This window comes from Monodelphis domestica, chromosome 1 (genome assembly GCF_027887165.1).
Source record: "Monodelphis domestica isolate mMonDom1 chromosome 1, mMonDom1.pri, whole genome shotgun sequence".
Classification (NCBI taxonomy): domain Eukaryota; kingdom Metazoa; phylum Chordata; class Mammalia; order Didelphimorphia; family Didelphidae; genus Monodelphis; species Monodelphis domestica.
The window spans coordinates 469,066,179-469,087,353 of NC_077227.1; the positions used below are offsets into that span (position 1 = coordinate 469,066,179).

The window sequence follows — 21,175 nt, forward strand, 5'->3', positions numbered from 1 at the left end:
CCATTCAGTCAATAAAGTGAGGGACACCATCAGGAACAAATGACATTGATTTCTATAGTACTAATAGAAAAAATGAACTTTCTGATTGGTTAAAGACAGATCTTCGAAGACTTAAAAACATCCTGTAAGTCATCAATTCTTAATTCACTGTATTAATGGCAGCATGGCAGTTGATACAGATCATTATCTTCTCCCCCTTCCCAAAAATCATGCATATTTTGTTGAAATAATCATTAGCGAAAATACTTTAAATTTCATTTAGATTACTATTAAAATGAACCTATACTCTTAGAGCACCCAATGATGGGGCAGAGGAGTACTAATGCAACAATAAGGGGATAAACTGGTTTGGGATTTAAAACATGTGGTCAGGACAGGGAGATAGCTCAGTCGTTAAGAGAGCCAGGTCTGGAGAAAGGAGGTCTTGAGTTCAAATTTAACTTCACACACTTCTTGTGGCTTGACTCTGAGCAAGTCACATAACCCCAATTGCTTAGCTCCTACTGCTCTTCCGTTTTGGAACCAATACTTAATATCAATTCTAATTCCTTAGGTAAGGGTTTAAAAAACAAACAAACATGCTGTCAACAATCCACAAAGCAGAATGAATACAAAATATTCCAGAGTAGGCTATAGGGCAAAAAGTTCCTGCTCCACAAAACTTGTAGAGAGCTAAACAGAACATGATTGCTATCTTTAAATGATTAAAGAGCTGTCATGTGGGGAAAGGATTACATTTATTTTTCTGTGGCATCCAAGAGCAGGACTACAAGTTACAGATAGGAATATTCTGGATCAATAAAAGAACTTGTCCAACAATGGATCAGGCTGCCTTAGAAGCTTTTGGGCTCATAGTCTCTAGAAATATTTAACAAGAGTCTAGATGGCCCTAATCATGCATGCTAGAGTAGCCTCCTGGGCTAGGTAGAGAATTTGCAAAATGATCTTTAAGATCCCTTCCAAATCTAGGATTATGTGATTGAAAAGACAAGTGAAACTGGTATAATTGGATTATGTGTTGAGGGGAACATTTACATATTGCTCTAGTATGGGCAAAACTTCTGGACTTGTGCCATAGTCTGGTTATGAAAATCCAGCTATAGTTTCAGATGCCATCTGAAAATATAGTCCCTTAAGATAGAATGCTTGCTAAAATCTCAGAGCAGCACTTGACTATATAGCTTTCATGAACTGCATATGCCAGAAAAAATGCCCTTCAGAGTTTAAACTCAAATCCAGACAATAGTCACATATTAGAGTTCTTTCCTCTTAGCTCATAAATTTGTTTTGAAACTGAGATTATCCCAAATATTTTTTTTAAATCACCAAATCACAAAACAGGAAAGATTTTCTCCTTTGAACCTTCGGGGTTTTGAGACCATAGTTAATAAATATGGCTTAGACATGATTTTATTTGGTTTCATTGGCTGGGGGGAGAAAGGGAAAGAGGTGGCAGAGAATGTGTGCCAATCCATTATCTTACATCACAGCTAAGGATCTAAAGCTTGAAAAACTAATTAAAATAGAAAAGTGAATTTACTTTCCAATATTTTCTTATCCTTGCTTCCAGGGCAAATCAAATCCCTAGATGAAGTTACAGTACATTTTGCTTTGGCCTAAACTCAAAACCCCCTTATTATCCCAAAGATAATTCAAAGTCAGTGCAGCTACAAACACCTAGGAAAATTCATATTCCAAGAGTGTAGAGGAGGTTATTGGTGGGGAAGAGGAAGAAAGATCAACCACTTCCTGAGGCTGATTCAGGGATTTTTCTAGTATCCAAGTGTGACTACCCACCTGGACTTCTAAGCATGGTCAAAACAAAGGTAAGTGTGAAATTTCTAACAGCACATGGTTTAAGAATGTTCACGGCATCCTTGAAATTCATAGATTCTTGTCACAACTTGACATGACAATCTTCCACATTTTTGTGGCTTAGGAACAAACAGCTTGAATATTAAATACATGTGTTGAGTGATGAAAATTATTAAGATTAGATGACACATCTATCTTTTTTGGCCTCTGAATAATGCAAAATGGACCTGTGAAATTAAACCGCCTCAACTCCTCCAAAGCACCTAAGCACTGACCTCAAGGGTCACAGAAATTAAAGGACTAGATCTATATACATGCATTCATGTCCAAAGACACTGGGTTTCAAGGACAAGGTAGGATGGACGCTAACTCCTCTGTAACATCCCTTTCTATATCAGGCATTCAGTCAATAGATTAGAAATTGAGAGATCACAGCATCGTGGCTGAAAGGAATCGAAAAGGTCATATAGTCCAACTTCTTCATTCTGCAGAAAATGACGTGCCTAAAATCATTTAACAGCTTGTAAAGTGGTAGATCTGGGATTCAAGGACCTCTGATTTGGAATCTAGGGCCCGTTTCCCACTTCCACAGTTGGACATAAGCAAAGGGATAGCAGTGAGTCATTTTTATCCCAATTAGAATTGAGAGTGTTGAATATGTCTAATAATCTGGTCCTTCAAACTCATTCCATCTCACTTTCCTCTGATGGCCTTACCTCTTAAAAGCAGAAGCCTGAAAAAGCCACCAGAAAGTCTTTTACATCAGTGTGAAAACTCATAATGCTCTGCCAGGTTAATACAGGATTTTGAGGGTAACTACCCGATGGCAGAGTGGTTTGGTTATCACTGTTTTTAAAAGGCTCTGGGAGCAAAGACAAGAGTAGTGAGAGCAGAAAGTCTCAAGCACACCCGATTTGGGGAATGCATCAAATGTGACTTCAAGCATCTATCATGCCTGCATTTATGTTTTGGTGAAAATGATTTCATCCAATTGATATCCAAATACATGGAATGTGCACAGGACCTGGCATACGTAGAAGGCACTAATTAAAGTTGACTATTTTATGTTTCTAACAAACTCCAAAGACCTGCTCTTATATTTACATGCTGTCTCTTGTGATGGCCTCAAAAGAAACACAGCTGAAAACCGAGTCAGTGGGCAGCTTGGGTTCTAATCCTTGCTCTCCCATTAACCAGCTGTATGAATTAGGTCCAGGCAACATCCCAAACTTGGGCCTTGCTCTCATCATTTGTCAAATAAAGGGGTTAGACTATATGAACTCTCTAAATCCCACTGATTCACCGAACATTTCCTTCACCCTTCGCATATCCCTGCGATGTATGCAGAAGACAGGAGATGTCCTCATCACACAGACAGAAAAAATCAGGGCGCAGAAAACTGAAGTGGGTAGCAGAGAAGGGATTTGGAAATGTTCAAATTCAAATATTGACTGAAACTTGAGCTGGCCATTCTCAGTTAGAGGGGTGGGAGGAATCCGGGGTTTCATCTACATAAAAGTAAAGCCATGACCTGAATGAAGACAATGAACAGAATCACATAGTTGCAAACATATTTTGGAACCAAGATCCACCTTACAAGAAAACCTAAAAATGGTACACCTCCATTGAATAGTAGTTTGGTATAAGGTGGAATCAGATAAGCCATAAGTGAAACCATCCCCCTATTGGAGTAAAAGCTCATTCCAAAACAACCTAGGCAGCAGGTATTTAATTCCATCCCCCACTCCCCCAAATGGCATATTAAACCATTAAATATGGTTTTTCTGTGATTAGAGAAGTCACGATCAGAGCTTACAAAAGTAAGGTATGGGCTGAGGAACCGAGAGGCAACATCAGGAAGATAAAAAATACTGTTCATATTTTAGTTACTGTCAAATGCGACTGACCCACTGAGGCCTACAATTAAAGACTTAGGCCCATGGTCAGCAAAGGGAAGACAATGACTCCCCCTCTGTAAAGGACAGAGCTCAGGCAGCCACTCCAGAGCTGCTCACAAAAGGTCACATGAGATGGGCCATTCAGTGCCCCGACTGCCAATGGCATTCTTCAGAACGTTAGCAACAAAAACAGAGCTGGATTTAAGCTACAGCTTAGAAAGATGTCTGCTGAACTGAAATGCTGCAGGGAACAAAAGTTCTCAAAAGTTCAGCAGCCAAAGCTCAGGAGGAAAATAATCACCATTTATGTCAAAAAGTAAGGTCACAGATGGCTCGAACTCCGTGAAGACCAACAGTAAAGAAATTCAAAATCCAAGTTTGAGCCCAGAGGCCTGAGCCTCTGTTTTCATCCAGTTTTTTTTCTTAATTCATTTCTTTATTTCAAAAATATAGATTAATTCCTGCTCTCTGCTTTGCCAATCCTACTCAATGGCTAAAGAATTATAGCTCCTGCCTTCATTTGGAGGGGGGAGGGGACCCAAAAGGAAGTTTGTCTCATTTGGCAAAAAATGGAAGGTGGATTCCCCCACCACCCTGCCCCGGCCTGCCCACCACTGTGGCTTGTTCTGGACACCAACAGTGACCAGACAGGCAGGTCTGTGAGGCTACAAGCAGAAGACCTGTGAGGTTAAATAACGGTAGGTGTACCTAGAACAAAGAAACTCTCAATTCTTACCCTTTCTGAAAAGGACCCCACCCAGAAGCCTGCAGACGGCTGGCCCTCTGACAAGAGGAGATAAGTCACTAAGTTATGCAGAAGGTGGCAACTACATATGGCTAAAACGTGTTGCTAATTACAATTGACATTAACTTAGCACCTGTGGGCTCAGGATGCCAAAGGACTTTTGTTCTCATTTATCCCCATGTTAGCAGAGGGGGAAACTGAGACAGTGTCCAGTGTCATGCAGCCAACCAGTGACACTAGCACCCTGCAGCCTTGAACCCTTGGTCTTGCATTATAATTCTTAGGCCATGTTCTTTCCTGCCGGCATGAAGTATAACAACAGCCGACGGTCAGAGCAAGAAGCTGTCAAAACAGCTAATTCAGCTGAGGTCTCAGGAAGGGCAGGGGTTCGACAGTTTCAAAGAACAGGGTTGTGGGGAAAGGAGATCACCAACCAACTGCCCGGTATGGTTTGGGTGCAGGGAAATGGGCTGTCGGTGGTCCCTTCCAGCCCAAGGAAGCCTAAGGCAATCCTTTCTGCAGAGATCTCTGGGAGGTTCCTAAAATTGACCCACCCCATGGAGCTGCCTAAAAGGTCAGAGAGCTCCACTGGGCTAGACACACGTTAGACGTGGCACATACTTTAACAGTACTGAGATCCATGGGGTGTTTGATAATATCGTGATAATCATGGAGTTCCAAAGCCTCTGCATCCACAGGCTTGTAAAACGGCCAGGCGTAGGCAGCATGTTTCTTAGAAAGCATCTCTTTGAGGATGCTGTCACAGTACTTGAGGTGCTCTGAGAGTTTGCCCTTCTTCCCCGCGTGCTGGGGGACTTCCCCATCTTCCAGATCTTTCTTTGGTGGTTTAATGGGTCGGCCTCCACTCTCTCGTCGGGCGACCACCTTGGCCTGTTTTGGGTCTGACAGCGGGGTGGGCGACTCACTCCGGCTGGCGGTGATTGCTGAGGTTGTCGGCGTGGTTGTATCTGCTTTTCTCTTCACTCCCTTTTTCTGAAACAAGTTAGGAAAAGAAAGGAAGGACCCATGAACGTCAGTGACAACCAATGGTACCAGTAGGACGATGGCCATGGGATCACAGATGGAAGGGATCTGGGGATGGACCTAATCCAAACCCCTCATTTTACACGGGTGAAAATTCCTGCTTCCTCCCTCCTCCCCCTGCTGGTGGCCCGACTGGCTCCCAAGGCCCCTCTCTGGTGTGCAAGGTAGACGTGTCTACTTAAAGCATTCAGATGAGTGAGCGGGCAGTTGCTGCCCAGTCACTGCATCTTCAGGTCCTCTGGTCTTTTCATTGGCCTTGCAACGGCACCCTCTCTCTATATTGTCTCTCTCCGTGACAGCATGAGCTCCTCAAGAGCAGGGACTGTCCTGCTTTTCTATTTGTATCCCCAGTGGTTAGCAGCACGTCCCATGCACAGGCAGTACTTGAGAAGGGCTTTTTCATTCATTAAGACATTTACGCAAGGTCACAGAGGTACTAAGGGCAGAGCTGAGATTGGAACACGGGGCTTCTGACTACAAACACAGCCCTCTTTCCACTGTCCCAACGAGTTCAGCGGACGTGATCAGATCACTTGCTGAGTACAAAGCGATGCAAGACGCAGCATCTCTCACACATATAACACTCTCTACTACTTCCCTCCCTTTTTCTCCCTCCCTCTCTCTCTCACCTCTCCTCTCTCTCTCTCTCCCTCTCTCCTCTCCCCCTTCTCTCTTCTTTCTCCCTCCCTCTCTGTCTCTCTCTCCCCCTCCTCTCTCTCTGTCTCTCTCTCCCTCTCTCTCTGTCTCTGTCTATCTCTCTCTTTCTCTCTTGAAAAGCCCCAGTGGAATCTCTGAACTCCCCTAGAAATCAGAGCCCATGACTGAACAGCTAGGAAGGCTCACCAAGCTTCTCCTCTCTCATCAGCTCTAAGATGGGTCCAGATGGGTTGTCAATAGGGACCAAAAAGCTATAGTGTATGTAAAGTTATGTAAACCTTAAGGCACTATATAAATGCTATTATAGGATTGTCATTATCCCCCAACACCACTTAGCTCAGGGTCCTCATGCATAAATAAATGCTTATTAAATATCTTTTGAATGAATGACCCCCTCCCATATGCAGAATATTGTGTTAGGGACATAAAGAAGCAGTTTCTGCCATAAAAGAGTCTTTAGTTTAGTTAGGGGAAAGAGATATCAATAGTGCATTACAGTGGAGTGGAGTGTTGGAGGACTGGGGTTCCTGCCTCTGCCACTTACCTGTGACCTTGAGCAAATCATTAACCTCTCTGGGCCTCAGTTTCCTCATCTGTAAAAATGAGGTAAGTTGGACTAAATGACCTCTAATGTTCCCTCTAGCTCTAAATCTATGCTAACTACAGATCCTGGACTTGGGACCAGAGAGAATTATGTTGGAATCTCACTTCCAACAGCTATTAGGTACATCATCCTTGAAAAGTTACTTCCCTACTCCAAGCCTCAGTTTCCACAACTGTAAAATGGAGATAATAACACTTGCACAGGGTTGTGATTCTCATGTGAGGCAGTGCTTATGAAGCCTATCACTATTAAGACTGTCAACTGTCTCAAATTTTGTTATAAAAGGATAAGACAAAATAATATCAAATGAGTGATGCAGACACTTCCAAAGCAAGCCATCACCAAACAATAGCCTAACTGGGTAAAGCTTCAGGGAAGAGGCAGGACTTGAATTGAGGGTCCAACAGATGGGGAGGAACGAGGAAAATGGAATGGGACGGGCAATGGCCCAGAGAGAGCCGTATACATGGATGATGAGTACAGAATGATGGCCCTATATGGAGAATGATGGACTGTTTGGAGTAGAAGGATTATGGAAGGGAGCAGCAGAAAGGTTCACATTTTAATTTTTGACTCCTATCGTTTTGAGGCACTTTTAAAAAGGATTGTCAGAGCAGGTCCAGCTTTCACTGCTACTAAGCCACCATCTTGGTACCACCCAAGATTTACAGTTTGAGAGGGATCAGATCATGGGAAGCCTTGAACAATTGACAGCAATGAACAACTGAGTGGTTCCCTAATCTCAGGTTAGGAACTCAGACAAGAGGCATTCTGCAACGGTTCTCAAAGGATGGACTGCAGACCAGCTGGGATCTTCTAGAATCCCTAAGATGCTTCTAAGCTGGTCATTTTTTACTATGCAGGCTTATCATGTGACCATGCATATAGCACATTAATAACTTCCTTGAGAAGGAAAAGTTTCCTCCCTATTTTTTGGAGGAGGGAGCATTGGAAGGAGCAGTGATGCAAAAATGAAAAAAAGGGAAAGGAAGAAAAGGGTATCAGTGAAATATCTCAAATATGGCATGGAAAAGAGCAGAAGTTTCAAGGGGTGAAATAAGCTTTGAAACTAATGACCTTTGTTCTATATTTTAGAAAAAGAAAGAAGTTGGATGTGTTCATGTATTTCATCCGCAGTTATCTTTTCTGTCCTTTGTGTATGGAAATATTTGTGTTTGTTGGTATTTGTTGAGTTCAAAATAAAAAAATGAAATTGAAAAAATAAAATAAAATTTCCTTGTGACTTCCCTCACTGGTTTCCTCAGCCCAGCCAACCAAATTACAAAAGTTAAAAGTTCTTATTCATTTGAGTGAGATGTTCTTGTTTTTTCTTTTGCAGTAAAAAGTATGAATAGGTGAAATTGCAAAGTTTATAGTTCTGCCAAAGCAGTCAACAATCCTCAAAGGTCTACAGTCTGCAGCTTAGAGATTAAATGGCTAGAAAAGCAGTATTTAAAAATTCTGAATACTATCAACTGAAATCTGCCAGGGAAAAGCGGCTAACCAAGCTTACAAAAAACCCCAACATTTGTTTTATGTACAGTAAATAAGTAAATTTTAGTATTGTTCATTGGCTAAAGAGTGGCGACCCTCTCCTTCCACAGGATAAAGCATTAACACTTTTTAAAAAATCCTTACCTTCTCTCTTACAGAACTGATACTAAGTACCAGTTCCAAGGCAGAAAAGTGGTAAAGGGTAGGCAATTGGGGTTAGATGACTTGCCCAGGGTCATATGGGTAAGAAGAATATAAGGCCAGATTTGAACCCTGTCCCCAAGCTTGGCTCACACACTGAGCCACCTGGCTGCCCCAAAACTTTAGACATCTATTTCCTTTGATGTTTAAATGGATTTGTGCCTACTTTGGAGCTCTGAGTGTCATTGGGTAGATGAGGTGGCCAGAAGGACTATCACCCTATATCTGTGTTTCCAGCCAGCCCCAAAGTTCTATAGTAAGCATCTCTTTTCAACTCAGTAGGCTCCCAAAAGCCAAGAATGTCCTTCTGCTTCTCCACAGCCCTCATGTCACTTGGCACAGAGCAGAACATTCATTTTGGCCTGAATCAGTAGTTTTATTAAATTGTAAGCCAGGGACAAGTATGTGTTAATAAATGAGTATTGAAATGCATTATCACTACAAGCAACTACAGTGATATTGATGATGAAGATGATTATTTTTTCACACTTCTGTCATGCCTTACAGTTTACAAGGTATTGTCCTGGCATAACAACCCCATGAGGGAAGTAGAGCATGTATTAAGAGGGAGAGGAAGAAGAAGAGCAAAAGGGTAGAAGAGAAAGACTGTTAGTTTGGAGTCAGCAGTCATGAATCTGAGCCCTGGCACTCACACTTCATAACATGGTAACTGCCCTATTGTATTACAAAAGGTCCATTTTTGCTTTAAATGAAGACAACACTAGACTTGCCTCTTCTACTGCACCCCTAAATGAATCCTCCCTTCTTTTTCTTGCTTTCTTTTGGTTCCAAAGCAGAAGAGTGGTAAGGGCTAGGCAATGGGGGTGAAATGACTTGCCCAGGGTCACTGTCCCAGCTGGGACATGTCTGAGGTCAGATTTGAACCTAGCACCTCCCATCTATGTCTGGCTCTCAATCCACTGAGCCCCCATCTGCCCCCCTTTTTCCCTTCTTTTACTTTACTTGATGCCTTGTTCACATCAACACCTTGCTTTACATAAAGAGGCATAAAACCTTCAGTGGGTCAATTCAATAATCCATGGAATTGTTCATTACTTAGGAGCAAAGTAACAGGAGCCAAACTGAACTTGCCGTAGTTCAAAACCTGACCTTGTCCACGAAGCTTCCTGGACAAGCCTAGCCAGAAGTGAACATTTCCCAACTCTGAATTCTTAGAACATTCTTGCCTGTTCTACACCCGTGGCCTTTATTCATTGCCTTGTATTAGAATTCCTAGACTCATTTATTTCTTCCAAGTCTGTCAGGTCATAGAGAAAGAGATCAAGTGCCTGTCTTTGCATGCAGAAGGTAAATCAAGAAGCATTTTGTTTCTCTGAGGCTTAGTTTCCCCATCTGTAAAAGGAAAAGTAATAATGTTTGCAGCTATGTTGGTATGGTTAGAGAGCTGACCTTGAAGTAAAAAAAGATCTGGTTTCATTCCCAACTCCAAATATAACAGGTTCTGTAACCTTGGCTAAGGCATATAGCCTCTAGGTACTCTGGCCTAGGTACTCTGGCCAATTCTTTAAGACTATAGTGGATAGAGAGCCAGGCATAGAGGCAGGAGGTCCTGGATTCAAATGAAGCCCCAGACACTTTCTAGCTGGGTGACCCTGAGCAAATCACTTAAACCCAATTGCCTAGCCCTTACCGCTTTTCTGCCTTGGAGTCAATACTTAGTGTCGATTCTAAAACAAAAGGTATATATATCTGCTACAAAAAAAAAGATACCTATACATCAATGGAGGGAATTTTCCCACCAGGAGTTCCCCAGATAGAAGAAATCCCAAGTACAGTCCAAAATAATAATTATGATAATGATGATGATGCACACACTATATAAGATCCAGGGTTTTTATGGAACAAGTGTTCTGAAAGCATTAAAGGACCAGAACCTGTGTTATAATTATTCCTGATTTCTAGATTTAAAAAAATAGATCAGGAAGATGGAATAACCTCCCCAAGATCCTGTTAGCTAGCAAAGCAGCAGAACAAGGACTTCCACTACTCTTGTCACTGTATCACCTTCCCAATCCCCTCTTCCACCCATCATCCCCCCACCCAAACAGTGTCTTCTCCTCTGAGGTCACTTTTGCCTATATATTTACATGTTGTCTCCCACATTAGACTATAAAGTTCTTGAGGGCAGCAGCTATCTTTGCCTGTCTGTGACTCCATGGTGCTGATTGACTGATCTACACTGTGCTATTACAAAAAACAAAACAAAACATTTTTCCTTTAAGATGGCATTGGACTGATCCTCCCCTCGTCTCCTGCTCCTATAAAAGAATCCTGCCTTCTTTTACAAAGACTATGTACTTGTCTTGGTATCCTGTTCCCATAGCCACCTGCTTTATATAAGAAAGTATAATGCCTTCAAGGGGGTCAATTCAGTGATCCACAAAGTTGTTCATTACCCAACAAGAATCTAAGACAACTGATGAGCCAAAAAAACAAATGACAAATTCCAGTTTCACTCAAAGCACCTTAACAAACAGTTTTCCCATCAGGTAAAATAAATAAAGCAAAGACCGCGTGCCGAGTGCCTGAATAGAAACAAGTCAGCCCTCAAAGACATCAGGCTTAAATTAAAATTTCTTTAATAAAAATGGAACATGTAATTCAAGTTCCAATTAGCCACTTTTCAGGTTGCTGCTCCTCACTGCCATTGATATGACATATTGTAACACTGATTTACTGTGGGAAAGGGCTGGCACACCAGAAGAAATTTTAGTGAGTTGATCTTATCTGGGAGACTGAATTAATCAATTCTCCTACCCTGGCAGGAGATATATTGATATTAATGGCACATTTTTTTTTAGGCAGAAAGAAAAAAAAATAAGACCACATCAGTGACTCATGTGAGATCACCCAAAGCATTCAAGTTTGCAATTCTTCCCTGGTGAGCCTGGCCACCTTCAAATGCCTACAAGGTGAAGCACTATGGAAGCTACTCCAGATCTATCCTGGGCTTAGTGCCTGGGGAAGGGATAGCTTCTGCTTACCTTCACTACGGGTGGTGTTGGCGGAACCACAGGCATGATGGGAGTGGCAGGAGGAGGTGGGGCCACAGTGGGAGGGACCGTGACAGATGGGACATTTGCAGTGATGGTTGGCACTGGAGTTGCTGCAATCACTGGCGTCTGGGAGACAGCGGGAGGGACATTCTGAAAGGGAGTCGGTGGGGAAACAGAGGACACGGCTGCGGCTTGCTGTGCTCCTTGAAAGCAAGATAAAGAAAGATAAATACATCTGATATCTGCTCTCCTCCCTCAACCAAATCCAATTAGGAGCCCACCTGAACTTGCTATATTTAAAATCTGACCTCAGTCCATGAAGCTTCCTCCATCATTCCAGCCAGAAGTGAACTCTCCACTCTGAATCCTTAGAACATTCTCGCCTACACTACTCCCATGGCTCTTATGGATTGTCTTGTATTATAATTCCTTGGGCTACTTTATTTCTTCCAAGTTTATCAGCTCATAGAGAAAAGGACCAAACGCCTTTTGTTGAATGCAGAAGGTACTCAATAATGGCAAGTGAATGAGCATGGTTATAAACTCTGCAACAGATCAGGAGTGAATTCTCTATGGATAGTTTCTTCTAATTTTTTTTTAAACTCTTACCTTCCATCTTGGAATCAATATGAGTAATGATTCCAAGGCAGAAAGAGTACAAGGGCTAGGTTAGTAGATTTAAGTGACTTGCCCAGGGTCACACAACTAGAAAGTATCTTAAGGCCAGATTTGAACCCAGGACTCTCCTGTCTATAGGCCTGGCTCTAAATCCATTGAGCCACGTAGCTGCCCCCTCTATGTATCTTTTCAACTAAAACCTCTAGTTTATGCAAAGCTTAAGTTGGGGAACTCTGCCATGACCTGGATGACAGCAGCACAGTCAAACTCTTACCAAGCAAGTCTTCCTTCTCAGTGTCCATTGCCTTGGGGTCTCAGTTCATAAATCACTCAGAGCCACCAAGGCTCAGAACACTGCACATCTGGTTAACATAGCTTCTGCCCTTCCTCCCTCCTCCCTTCAACCTTGTTGGCAAATGAAGATTGGGGAGAGGCAGTACCTTTCATTTCCCACATACATCAGATTCAAGATAAAAGTTTTGAAGGGTTTTTTTTTAAGTGCTTACAGTTTGAAAAACCATTCGCATAAAATATCTCATTTGATCTTCATAACAACTCTGTGAGGTGGGCGCTGTTATTTATTCCTTTTTTTCAGATGAGGAAACTGAGGCTTAGAGAAACTGACTTGCCCATGGTCTCATAATATTAAGTACCAAAGGATTTAAACCCAGGTCTTCCTAACTCCAAGTCCAGCATTCCTTCCACTACTCCAGCAGTTCTTCAAATGTGGTCCTGGGGCTCGTGGGAATCTCCAAGACCCTTTCAGAGGGTCTAAAAGGTCAAAACCATTTTCATAACACTAAGACATTATAATTTTAATACAGTAAACACTGATAGATATAGCCCACAAAACCAAAAGTTCTTGGGGAAAGAGATTCCTCAATAATTTTTAAGCATAAAGAGGTCCTACACCATGCTACCACCTCTCACATTCCCTCTCTCTTCCTCCCCTAGGGCCCTCAGGGATGGGGTGTTTCATTCATCAAAATTACTTGTTTAAAAAAAAAACAAAACACATCCCTATAAGAGAGGAAAGCCTCAACCACCTCCACAAACTCATTCATACATTTATTGCTTTTCATTCACCATTTGCCAAGTATGGACATGACACTGTGCTAGGGATCATGATGTTTTTGATGGAATGTTTAAAGGGTGTTTTGTTTGTCCTACAGCAGCAATGATCTGTTCCATAGATAGGTAAGCATGAGACCAAAGAGAAAAGATTAAAAAAATAGGATCACTCTCATTGTAAGGCTATTTGGGAATAGTAGGATATGTCAATTTTTTTATTTCAAATTTCCGAAGGAAAAAAAAGCCAGGTGATAGCAATTCTATACCCCCCAGTTACCTGTACTCTGTGCTCCTGCTGCTGGTTTTCGACCTTTGCCCTTAGGAGCTGGTGGTAATAATTCCACTTCCTCTTGGGGCATCTGGGCTACCTTCTGCAGAAAAATTTTCTCTAGGGCTTGGGCCATGAGGACTATATCATCTGTGGGCTGGAGAAATAGAACAAGGCCTGGCATCAAAGCTCAAACACAACTATTTTTGTTTTGGTAACTCCTATTTACTAAATCTTAGTATCTCATAAAAATATATATTAAGGTCAGGAGAAACAAATACAAATTCAGGAAACAGGTTCTTTCAACAACATAACGTAATCAAATGGAGCTAGAGAAACAAAGTTGATAATTAACACTGATAATTTCTGCTCTGACCTGGCCACCAAGGCTATTCAATTTAACCCAATACTTTTTTCTTATTTAAATTTTTTTTGTTACTCTAAAATACCCAAATAACTCCTTCCCTCTATGAGAGAAGTCATCATTTTACAAAAAAGACATATGTATCTATATATCTTGATTTTTTCTGTTTATCAGTTCTTTCTCTGGAGGTGGACATACACAAGTAAAAGTCACTCTTCAAACAATATTTCTGTTGCTGTATATGAATGTTTTCTTGGTTCTGCTCATAATTTCATGTAGGTCTCTTGATGTTTTTTTTTTAATTAACCTGCTTGTCATTTCTTATGGTGTAACAGTATTCCATTATAATCGTATGCCACAACTTGTTTAGCCATTCCTCAATTGATGGGCATCTCTTCAATTTCCACTTCTTTGCTACCATCAAGAGAGCAACTATAAATATTTTAAAATATATAGGGTTTTTTTTTTCCTTTTTCCCTGATCACCTTAGGAAATAAACTTAATATAGAGGTATTGCTGGGTCAGAAGGTATACTCAATTTTATAACTCTTAGGGTATAATTCCAAATTACTCTCCGATACGGTTGGATCATTTCACAGTTCCACCAAAACAACTATTTTTCAAAACTGGAATTTGGTGGGCTCAGAGGAATGAAAAATGAAGGTAAGAGCTGCATTGGGAAAAAAAATAGTAGTAGCACAAGCGGATCGAGGGAGAATACGCTCTGCTTATAGCAAATAGGTTCATCCAGAGCTACTCTGTGAGGACAACTCCAAGGAGGTAATGACATTGGCTATTACCAGATCAAGTCCTGAAGAGCTAGAATTAAAGAGGTTATTCTCTGATCTGGGCTCTGACTCACTACAACACTGGGATATATCACTTTACCCATACATTTGCTCTTTCAACACCAAAAAAGCTTCAAACCAAGAAATTGGAGCAGAATAAAGCAATGTGGTTACTCCTAAGTGGTATTTCATGTCATTTCAAGAGGACACTTTGGAAGGGTAAATTATCCCTCATCAAAAGATAAAAGCCAAAGGCTTAGTATTTCTCACATAGAGCTACCACTACAAAAAAGAAAAAAAGTCCAATCCTTTACCTTGTTATAAATATAACAATTTGTAAACATTGTGTTGAAATCCTGCATACATTCACTCGCACTCCAATAATAATTGTTTTCCAGTCTCTTCTTAATAGTCCCCATGTCCATTGGATTTTTAATTATTTTATGATAATCCTATGGGAAAGATTTTAAAGGTGTTAGTTCTTCACAAGTACTTTAAAAAATATAAAGCCCATTGTACTCCCACTTTGGGCAATTTACTGGTCTCCAACATATGGGTGCATCTGAGAACTTTGGGGACTATCACTAGGCAGATCAAATCAGAGATTTCAAGTAAATAAAGGGATGGAAACAGCTGTCTTCTTCTTCTACCAACTCTAGCCACTATGCTAAAAAGGCCTGAAAATTCCTGACTTTAGGGGAAAAGAGTTCATGCTCTTTTTTCCCCCATACAGAAAGATAATGCTTTCTTTGGACACAGGTGATGGAAAGGCAGAGACTACTTTTTTAAAAGGATCAAGAGTGGTTAGACAGGATGTGCCTTTTCACAAAATAAACCCTAATTCACGCAAGCATCAGAAGCTCTCTCTCATGGTACACAAAATAAGAAATGATATGTAGATCTACAAATGCTATGCACTGAGGATGCCCTTATCTAAGAGAGCCTTAATGTTCAGCTTTTAATGGATGCTGGCAGCTAAAGCCTCAGGATAAGTTTGTTGATCAAAATGAAATATGAAACACAGCACCTTCTACTAGAAGATGAAGTCAGATTACTTCAATATTTCTAGCATCTAAACTTTCTTTAATGGTTTATTCCCTCTGCTAATAGACACTTCAACCCCTCCCTCTTACACATTTAGTATGTAGTCTTTTTTCTTAAATTCTTACTTTCTGTCTTAGAAACAGTATACTGGTTCTAAGGCAAAAGAGTGGTAAGTGAGGGCTAGGCAATGGATAGGTTCTAAGGCAAAAGAGTAGTAAGGGCGAGGCAATGGGTATTAAGTGACTTGCCCAGGGTCACACAGCTAGGAAGTGTTTGAGGCCAGATTTGAACCTAGGACCTCCACCGCTACACCTGACTTTAATCCCCTGAGCCACCCAGCTGCCTTCAATGTGTAGTCTTATATTTTCCACAAAATTCTCCTTGCTGACAACCTGGTGATGGCCCTCTCTGAACTTAACTAGGACAGCTGTCAGGATCACACTGCTAGAATCCTTTCTGGTTTCCATAGGACTTGCCAGAACCTACAGCCCCACGCACCGCCCTTGGCAGTCCAGGGTCTCCTCCACACCACAGTGAGGCATCAGAAGGCTTATGGGGAGGAAGGATATTAGCTGATCTTAAATTCCGGGAAACAGGGAGAGCAGGGATTATCACCTCCACTGAGGAAACTGACAAATGAAATTACTTCCCCCCAAGATCACACAGAGTTATTAAGAGCTGGGCCTTGAACCCTCTCCTACTGATTCCAGATCTAGCGCTCCCTAAGCAGGCAGGCAGCTACAGGGGGATTCTGGAAGGGTGTGGGTGGCAGCTATCTATATCAAGGCTCAAAGCATTTAAAGAAGAGCATACTTACAGGTAAATTCAATTTAATTGCATCTACTGGTTGATAGAAGGGCCAAGCAAACTGGTGCTTCCACAAAGTTTTCACCACAACATTCTGCATGTACTGCAGCTGGTTGGTCTTCCTCCCAGGTTTGTTAGGGTTGGTGACTTCTGGGGGGGGCGGATTCACAGGGCCCTGAGGAGCCGGAATCGCTGATGTTACCGTCGACATTTTCTGAAGTCTCTATCTCACTTACTGTCACAGCAGCAGCTAGGAGATTCTCTTTCTTTCTTTATGCTCCCCGAATAGGATTGACATCCCATTTCCAGGGCCCAACCATGCAACCTGTATCAATAGGAAGAATAATAAAGAAACAAACTGATGACACTGGGTGCTAACATCTCTAAAGATTTTGGGTGGCTCTACTACTATTCTTCATGTGACCTGGGAAAGACAGTAAGCTTGTCCCCATTCAAGGGTCTGATTGTGCCAATTCACCCATGTGACAGGCTAGAGTAAAAACAAAAACAAAAAACAACACCCTCCCCCCAAAAAAACCAAAAACCAGCCTCTTAGCAACTTTGTTACCTTAGAGCACATTCCAGTCACCATTTGTCTGTAAAGTTTGTTTTTTTCAACCCTCATCTGTCATGTGGTGACCTCTCTCAAAAGATGGCTTAAAAAGAAAATTAGGAGTGCAAAGAAATACAAGTGTTTATAAAAGATAAAATGTGCCCAGGTCACGTGTCCAACTGATATTGAGAGAGAGTGAAAATGCAACCGCATTAAGATGATTAGGCGGCAGGTGGAAGAGAAGCATTCTGGGAGATATTGTTACCTGGTGCCTTCTAACTAATGCTCACTTAGACACCAAGCTAAAACTTCCCCTGCTACCTACTTGTTGGAAGATGATTGGTTTCCACTGAAATCTAAACCTTTCTTGATTGTAGCAATTTAAAAAAATGTTTACAGGTAGAAAATTTTAAAACCGATCTACATAGTCAATGCAATACAGGCAGAGCTATAGTAGAAATATAGACATTCACAGTACTACACAGGCAACTGACTAGCTGAGCTTCACCTCCCTTATATACTGGGATTCTAATGTAACCACGAGAACCAAGGAGAAGGGGTTTGTGATGGTAAAGAGATTGTGACATGATTCAGCCAATCAGACTTTAGGAAGGGAATCCACCCAGGGAGAGGCCTAGAGAAGGCACATATATGCCTGATCCCTGGTCATCCTGTCCATTTCAGTTTCTTAAATGGAAATCTGAATATCAAGGAATTAAAAGCCCCCAGCCCTACACAGCACTAGATTTCTGTGTCTAGATTTCTGTGAACAATGCCATCATATCCTGGAAACGTAGGGGGCCTGATAAGGCCAGGGTGCTCCTCCACAAGACAAAGCCAATTGACTAATTCAAGCAGGATCTAAGGGGAAAAACAAAACTAGCTGGCCAGTACCCCAATTGTTAGTTGCAGGATTGGGAAACTGGCTCCCTGGAGGGCAAGGAATCTCAGAGCTAGCTTCTGGCCTGGAGCCTGGAGCCATCTCTGTGGGGGGCTGGGAAAGAAATCAGGGCAGCTATTCCAAGGAGTCCTTCCAGACTGTCTTCACTCATGTGGCCAACGGACAGGACTCTAAACTTAGACCTTATCTCTTTAGTGGTGCCATGAAGGTTCAGCTACCCTAAATCTCAACTTGGAGTTTTCCCGGCTCTTTTTTGAATGAGTTCCCATATTTTAAAAGGGGCCCACATGTCATTGCCCTACCTGTCGGTTCACTGCCTCCTCCTCTCACCTACCAAAGAACTTAGTGAGAACATGCTAGATCGGACACATTTGGTCCAATTTCCAGGAAATTCTACTAAGTAAACCTGTTCTCATTCACATTTATCAACTTCTGAGCCAAAGGGCAGACTCATTAGTAATCTGCTTTATTACACAGACAGGAAAACTGTTTAAAATCTACCTGACATAACCTTTTACCTCTTTCAACTTTTTCAAGGGACTTTCAATTCCAACCACTTCAAGAAAATTTAGTAAAATTTGGATTAAAAATCTCTGAAACACACTTCTCATTTTTCCAAACCTTGAGATTTCAAGACACAACTTCTTCCACTTAAATAAACCCTCCCCTCTCCCTACCTCCAAAAAGCACACATAGGGGAAAATTATACATGTCCATGTAAATATGTGAAGATAAGCAAAGAATAAACTTTGCTATGTATAGAGTTTAGATAAATATTAAGCAATAGAAATGATTTGCTGGTTCAATGTCCAGTGTGTCTGTGTTGATTCCAGTGGCCATAGGCTGGTTTCATGACTGCCTGGGCCCCTACTTTATTTCAAACAAAAGGCAGCTAAAAAGTCACCCTAGCTCCCATGGACACAAACTGAAACCAATGAATCTACTAGCTCCCTTCACCCTCTAGTGGTCTCCTTACTTCTAGGCTGATTTAATTGCTCTTTCCCTGGTTTACTTCTTCAGACTTAATACGAACCTTCATTCAGCTTCGCCATTTTCTAGATGGATACCAATTTCCCAAATTTTACAACTGGTTGCAAATCTCTAACACCTAATAGACATCTCCTAATGTGGGGACTGGGAGGCAGACAGAGGGGAAACTCAATTCTTGAACTGGTTACAAAGTTACTAAAGGGAAGAACATCACTTTATAGTTATTCTGGTAATAACACCAACTCTTCATTATTTCTGAAGTTTAATTTCTTAATCCTTAATTTCTGCGGTTTAAGTTGTGGGATCTAGAACTTGAAGGGGCTTTGAAAGGTCAGCTAGTGACAGTCTAACCCTCTGCACCCTTAATTAAGCCTTACAGACCAAGAAAGATGAAGCATCTCGTCCTAGGTAAACGGGTACCAGGGAGCAGAATAAAGACTGAAACCCAGGTCCTTTGACCCTAAACCCAAGGCTCTTCATTAAACCACATTTACAAAGTTATTTTCTTCATAACAATCATAAATATTCTTATCCCCAAATGAAGAAAATGAGGCCTTGAGAGTTGGGTTTTTGTTGTTTTATTTTGGTTTGCCCCATATCACCAATTTGTTAACAACTGTAGCAGGGCTTGGACTCAAAACCAGGTCTCCAGACTCTAAGTCTAACATTTCTTCCCCTATCTATCCCTCCCACATACACTGCCCCCTCTGCAGCTCCTGTAAAGCATCTCCCACATTCTCCCGCCAGGGTCTCCTATGTTGGGAAAAAAAAATGGGGTCAATTCAGATAGATTGAAGGGAACAGACTAGCTAACCTCCCCCTGTTTTCCCTGACAGAGAACTGTCACCAGATGAATTTCCCACCATCACTAACTCCAGTCTTTCCTCCAGGCTGACAAGAGCTAAGTATTTCCACAGATGCTTAGAATCACAGTTGGATCCAGAGTCTCTCCTCCAGTGGCCTCTGCTCTTCTAGGGAGTCAGTTTCCCTGGGTCACATTGTGGTCAAAAGACAAGAGGTATGAATACCCACAGCCTCCTCCCTTGGCTTCAGCTAAAAGGCCTGGAAAGTACAAACCCAAGGTGGGCAGATAGGACAAGAGACAGCAGCAGCAGAGATTTGCAGCATGGCTAAATGACAGACAAAGGAAGGAATGATGTGATGGTGTGAGTGTGCTATGCAAGGCGTAAGTACCCCTAAGGGAAACAACCTACTTAGTTTGATGCCCAGAGGTGAAAACTAGAGTGTGAAAGTGGGAGAAGAAAGGACCTTGGGAGCAGCAAGGAAAGGAAGAGAGAAAGTGAAAGTCTTCTGAGGCATATTCATTCTGCTATTGTTAGTCATAGGGTTTAGGCAAGGGAGATTTAATAAGGCCTGGGATCTATCTCCTTGTAGTAATCAAGAGGCCACCACTTTCCCTGATGGACACTTTTGGATCTTGGGAAACCACAACCAAAACCTGCGCTCTTGTCTTTCCCATTCTCACCTCTACCCCAATTCTCTACTCCCTTCCACTTCCCAAATTAATAAGGCTGGCCTGCCCTGCCCATCAACAGCCCAGATCTTCATTCTGCTCAGCCTACTTACTATATGGTGGACCTCAAGGGTCCGCTCCAGAATTAGAAGGCAGATCACTGCAAGCAATCTGATTTGCCTCTCAGTCCTCTCTCTCCCGCTCAAAAAGCTGTGTTGGGTCAGTCATTTAACCCCCTTTGACATTAGCTTCTCCTCAATGCCTCTCAGCCACCATTTTAACCTAAATCGCAGAGGAAAAACTTCGGATGTCTAGAGCCACTTGGGAAACAAGTGCCAAAGAAATCAAGTCTGTGGCTCCAGAAGATAAGTGCCTGTCGTCACAGGGTGCATGCAAACCATAGGACTACTGGGCAGGACAAGGCCTTAAGCACTCCAGAGATTTCTAGAGAGCCTTTTCACACACTTTTGTCATTTGGGAGGGTGATGAGGAGAGACTATGCAGTCTATAACAGCCAGTTACAATGACCAAAACCAGTATTCACCACTCATTGATGAGGCCTGAGGAGAAAACCCTGGCCCCTAAAATTAAGTTACCCTGGCTTCCACAGAAGAATGGAAATGAAAGAGTAGCAGCTTCCCTTCATATGGACTTGATTAAAGAAATGTTGCAAATAGGACAAAGGGGAGGAAAAAAGCCCTCTTTGACCTTTACCAAACACAAACAAACAAAAACTACAACATACTTTCTATCAATGACACAAAAGAACAGATGTGTACAAAGTAATTGAAGTCTGACTTCCTGTTAATCCAAGAAATTCAG

At 41.9% G+C, this 21,175-nt stretch overlaps 1 protein-coding gene across 13 annotated transcripts in view; it reads right to left on the bottom strand.

The window, feature by feature from the left end:
- Positions 1 to 21,175, bottom strand: part of BRD3 (bromodomain containing 3) — a 56,410-nt gene that overhangs the window by 16,940 nt on the left and 18,295 nt on the right. For 11 of the 13 annotated variants that reach the window (XM_056812670.1, XM_016426695.2, XM_016426701.2 and 8 more), the window contains 5 exons: positions 16,446 to 16,760; positions 14,899 to 15,036; positions 13,442 to 13,589; positions 11,464 to 11,678; positions 5,080 to 5,451 (listed from right to left, as the gene is read on the bottom strand). In XM_056812670.1, coding sequence (XP_056668648.1) covers positions 5,080 to 5,451; positions 11,464 to 11,678; positions 13,442 to 13,589; positions 14,899 to 15,036; positions 16,446 to 16,646 — 1,074 coding nt within the window. In that variant the 5' untranslated portion in view covers positions 16,647 to 16,760. Of the gene's footprint in view, positions 1 to 5,079; positions 5,452 to 11,463; positions 11,679 to 13,441; positions 13,590 to 14,898; positions 15,037 to 16,445; positions 16,761 to 17,003; positions 17,290 to 17,313; positions 17,488 to 21,175 lie in introns of those variants that run through there. The other 2 variants (XM_016426700.2, XM_016426702.2) reach the window with 2 other exon arrangements.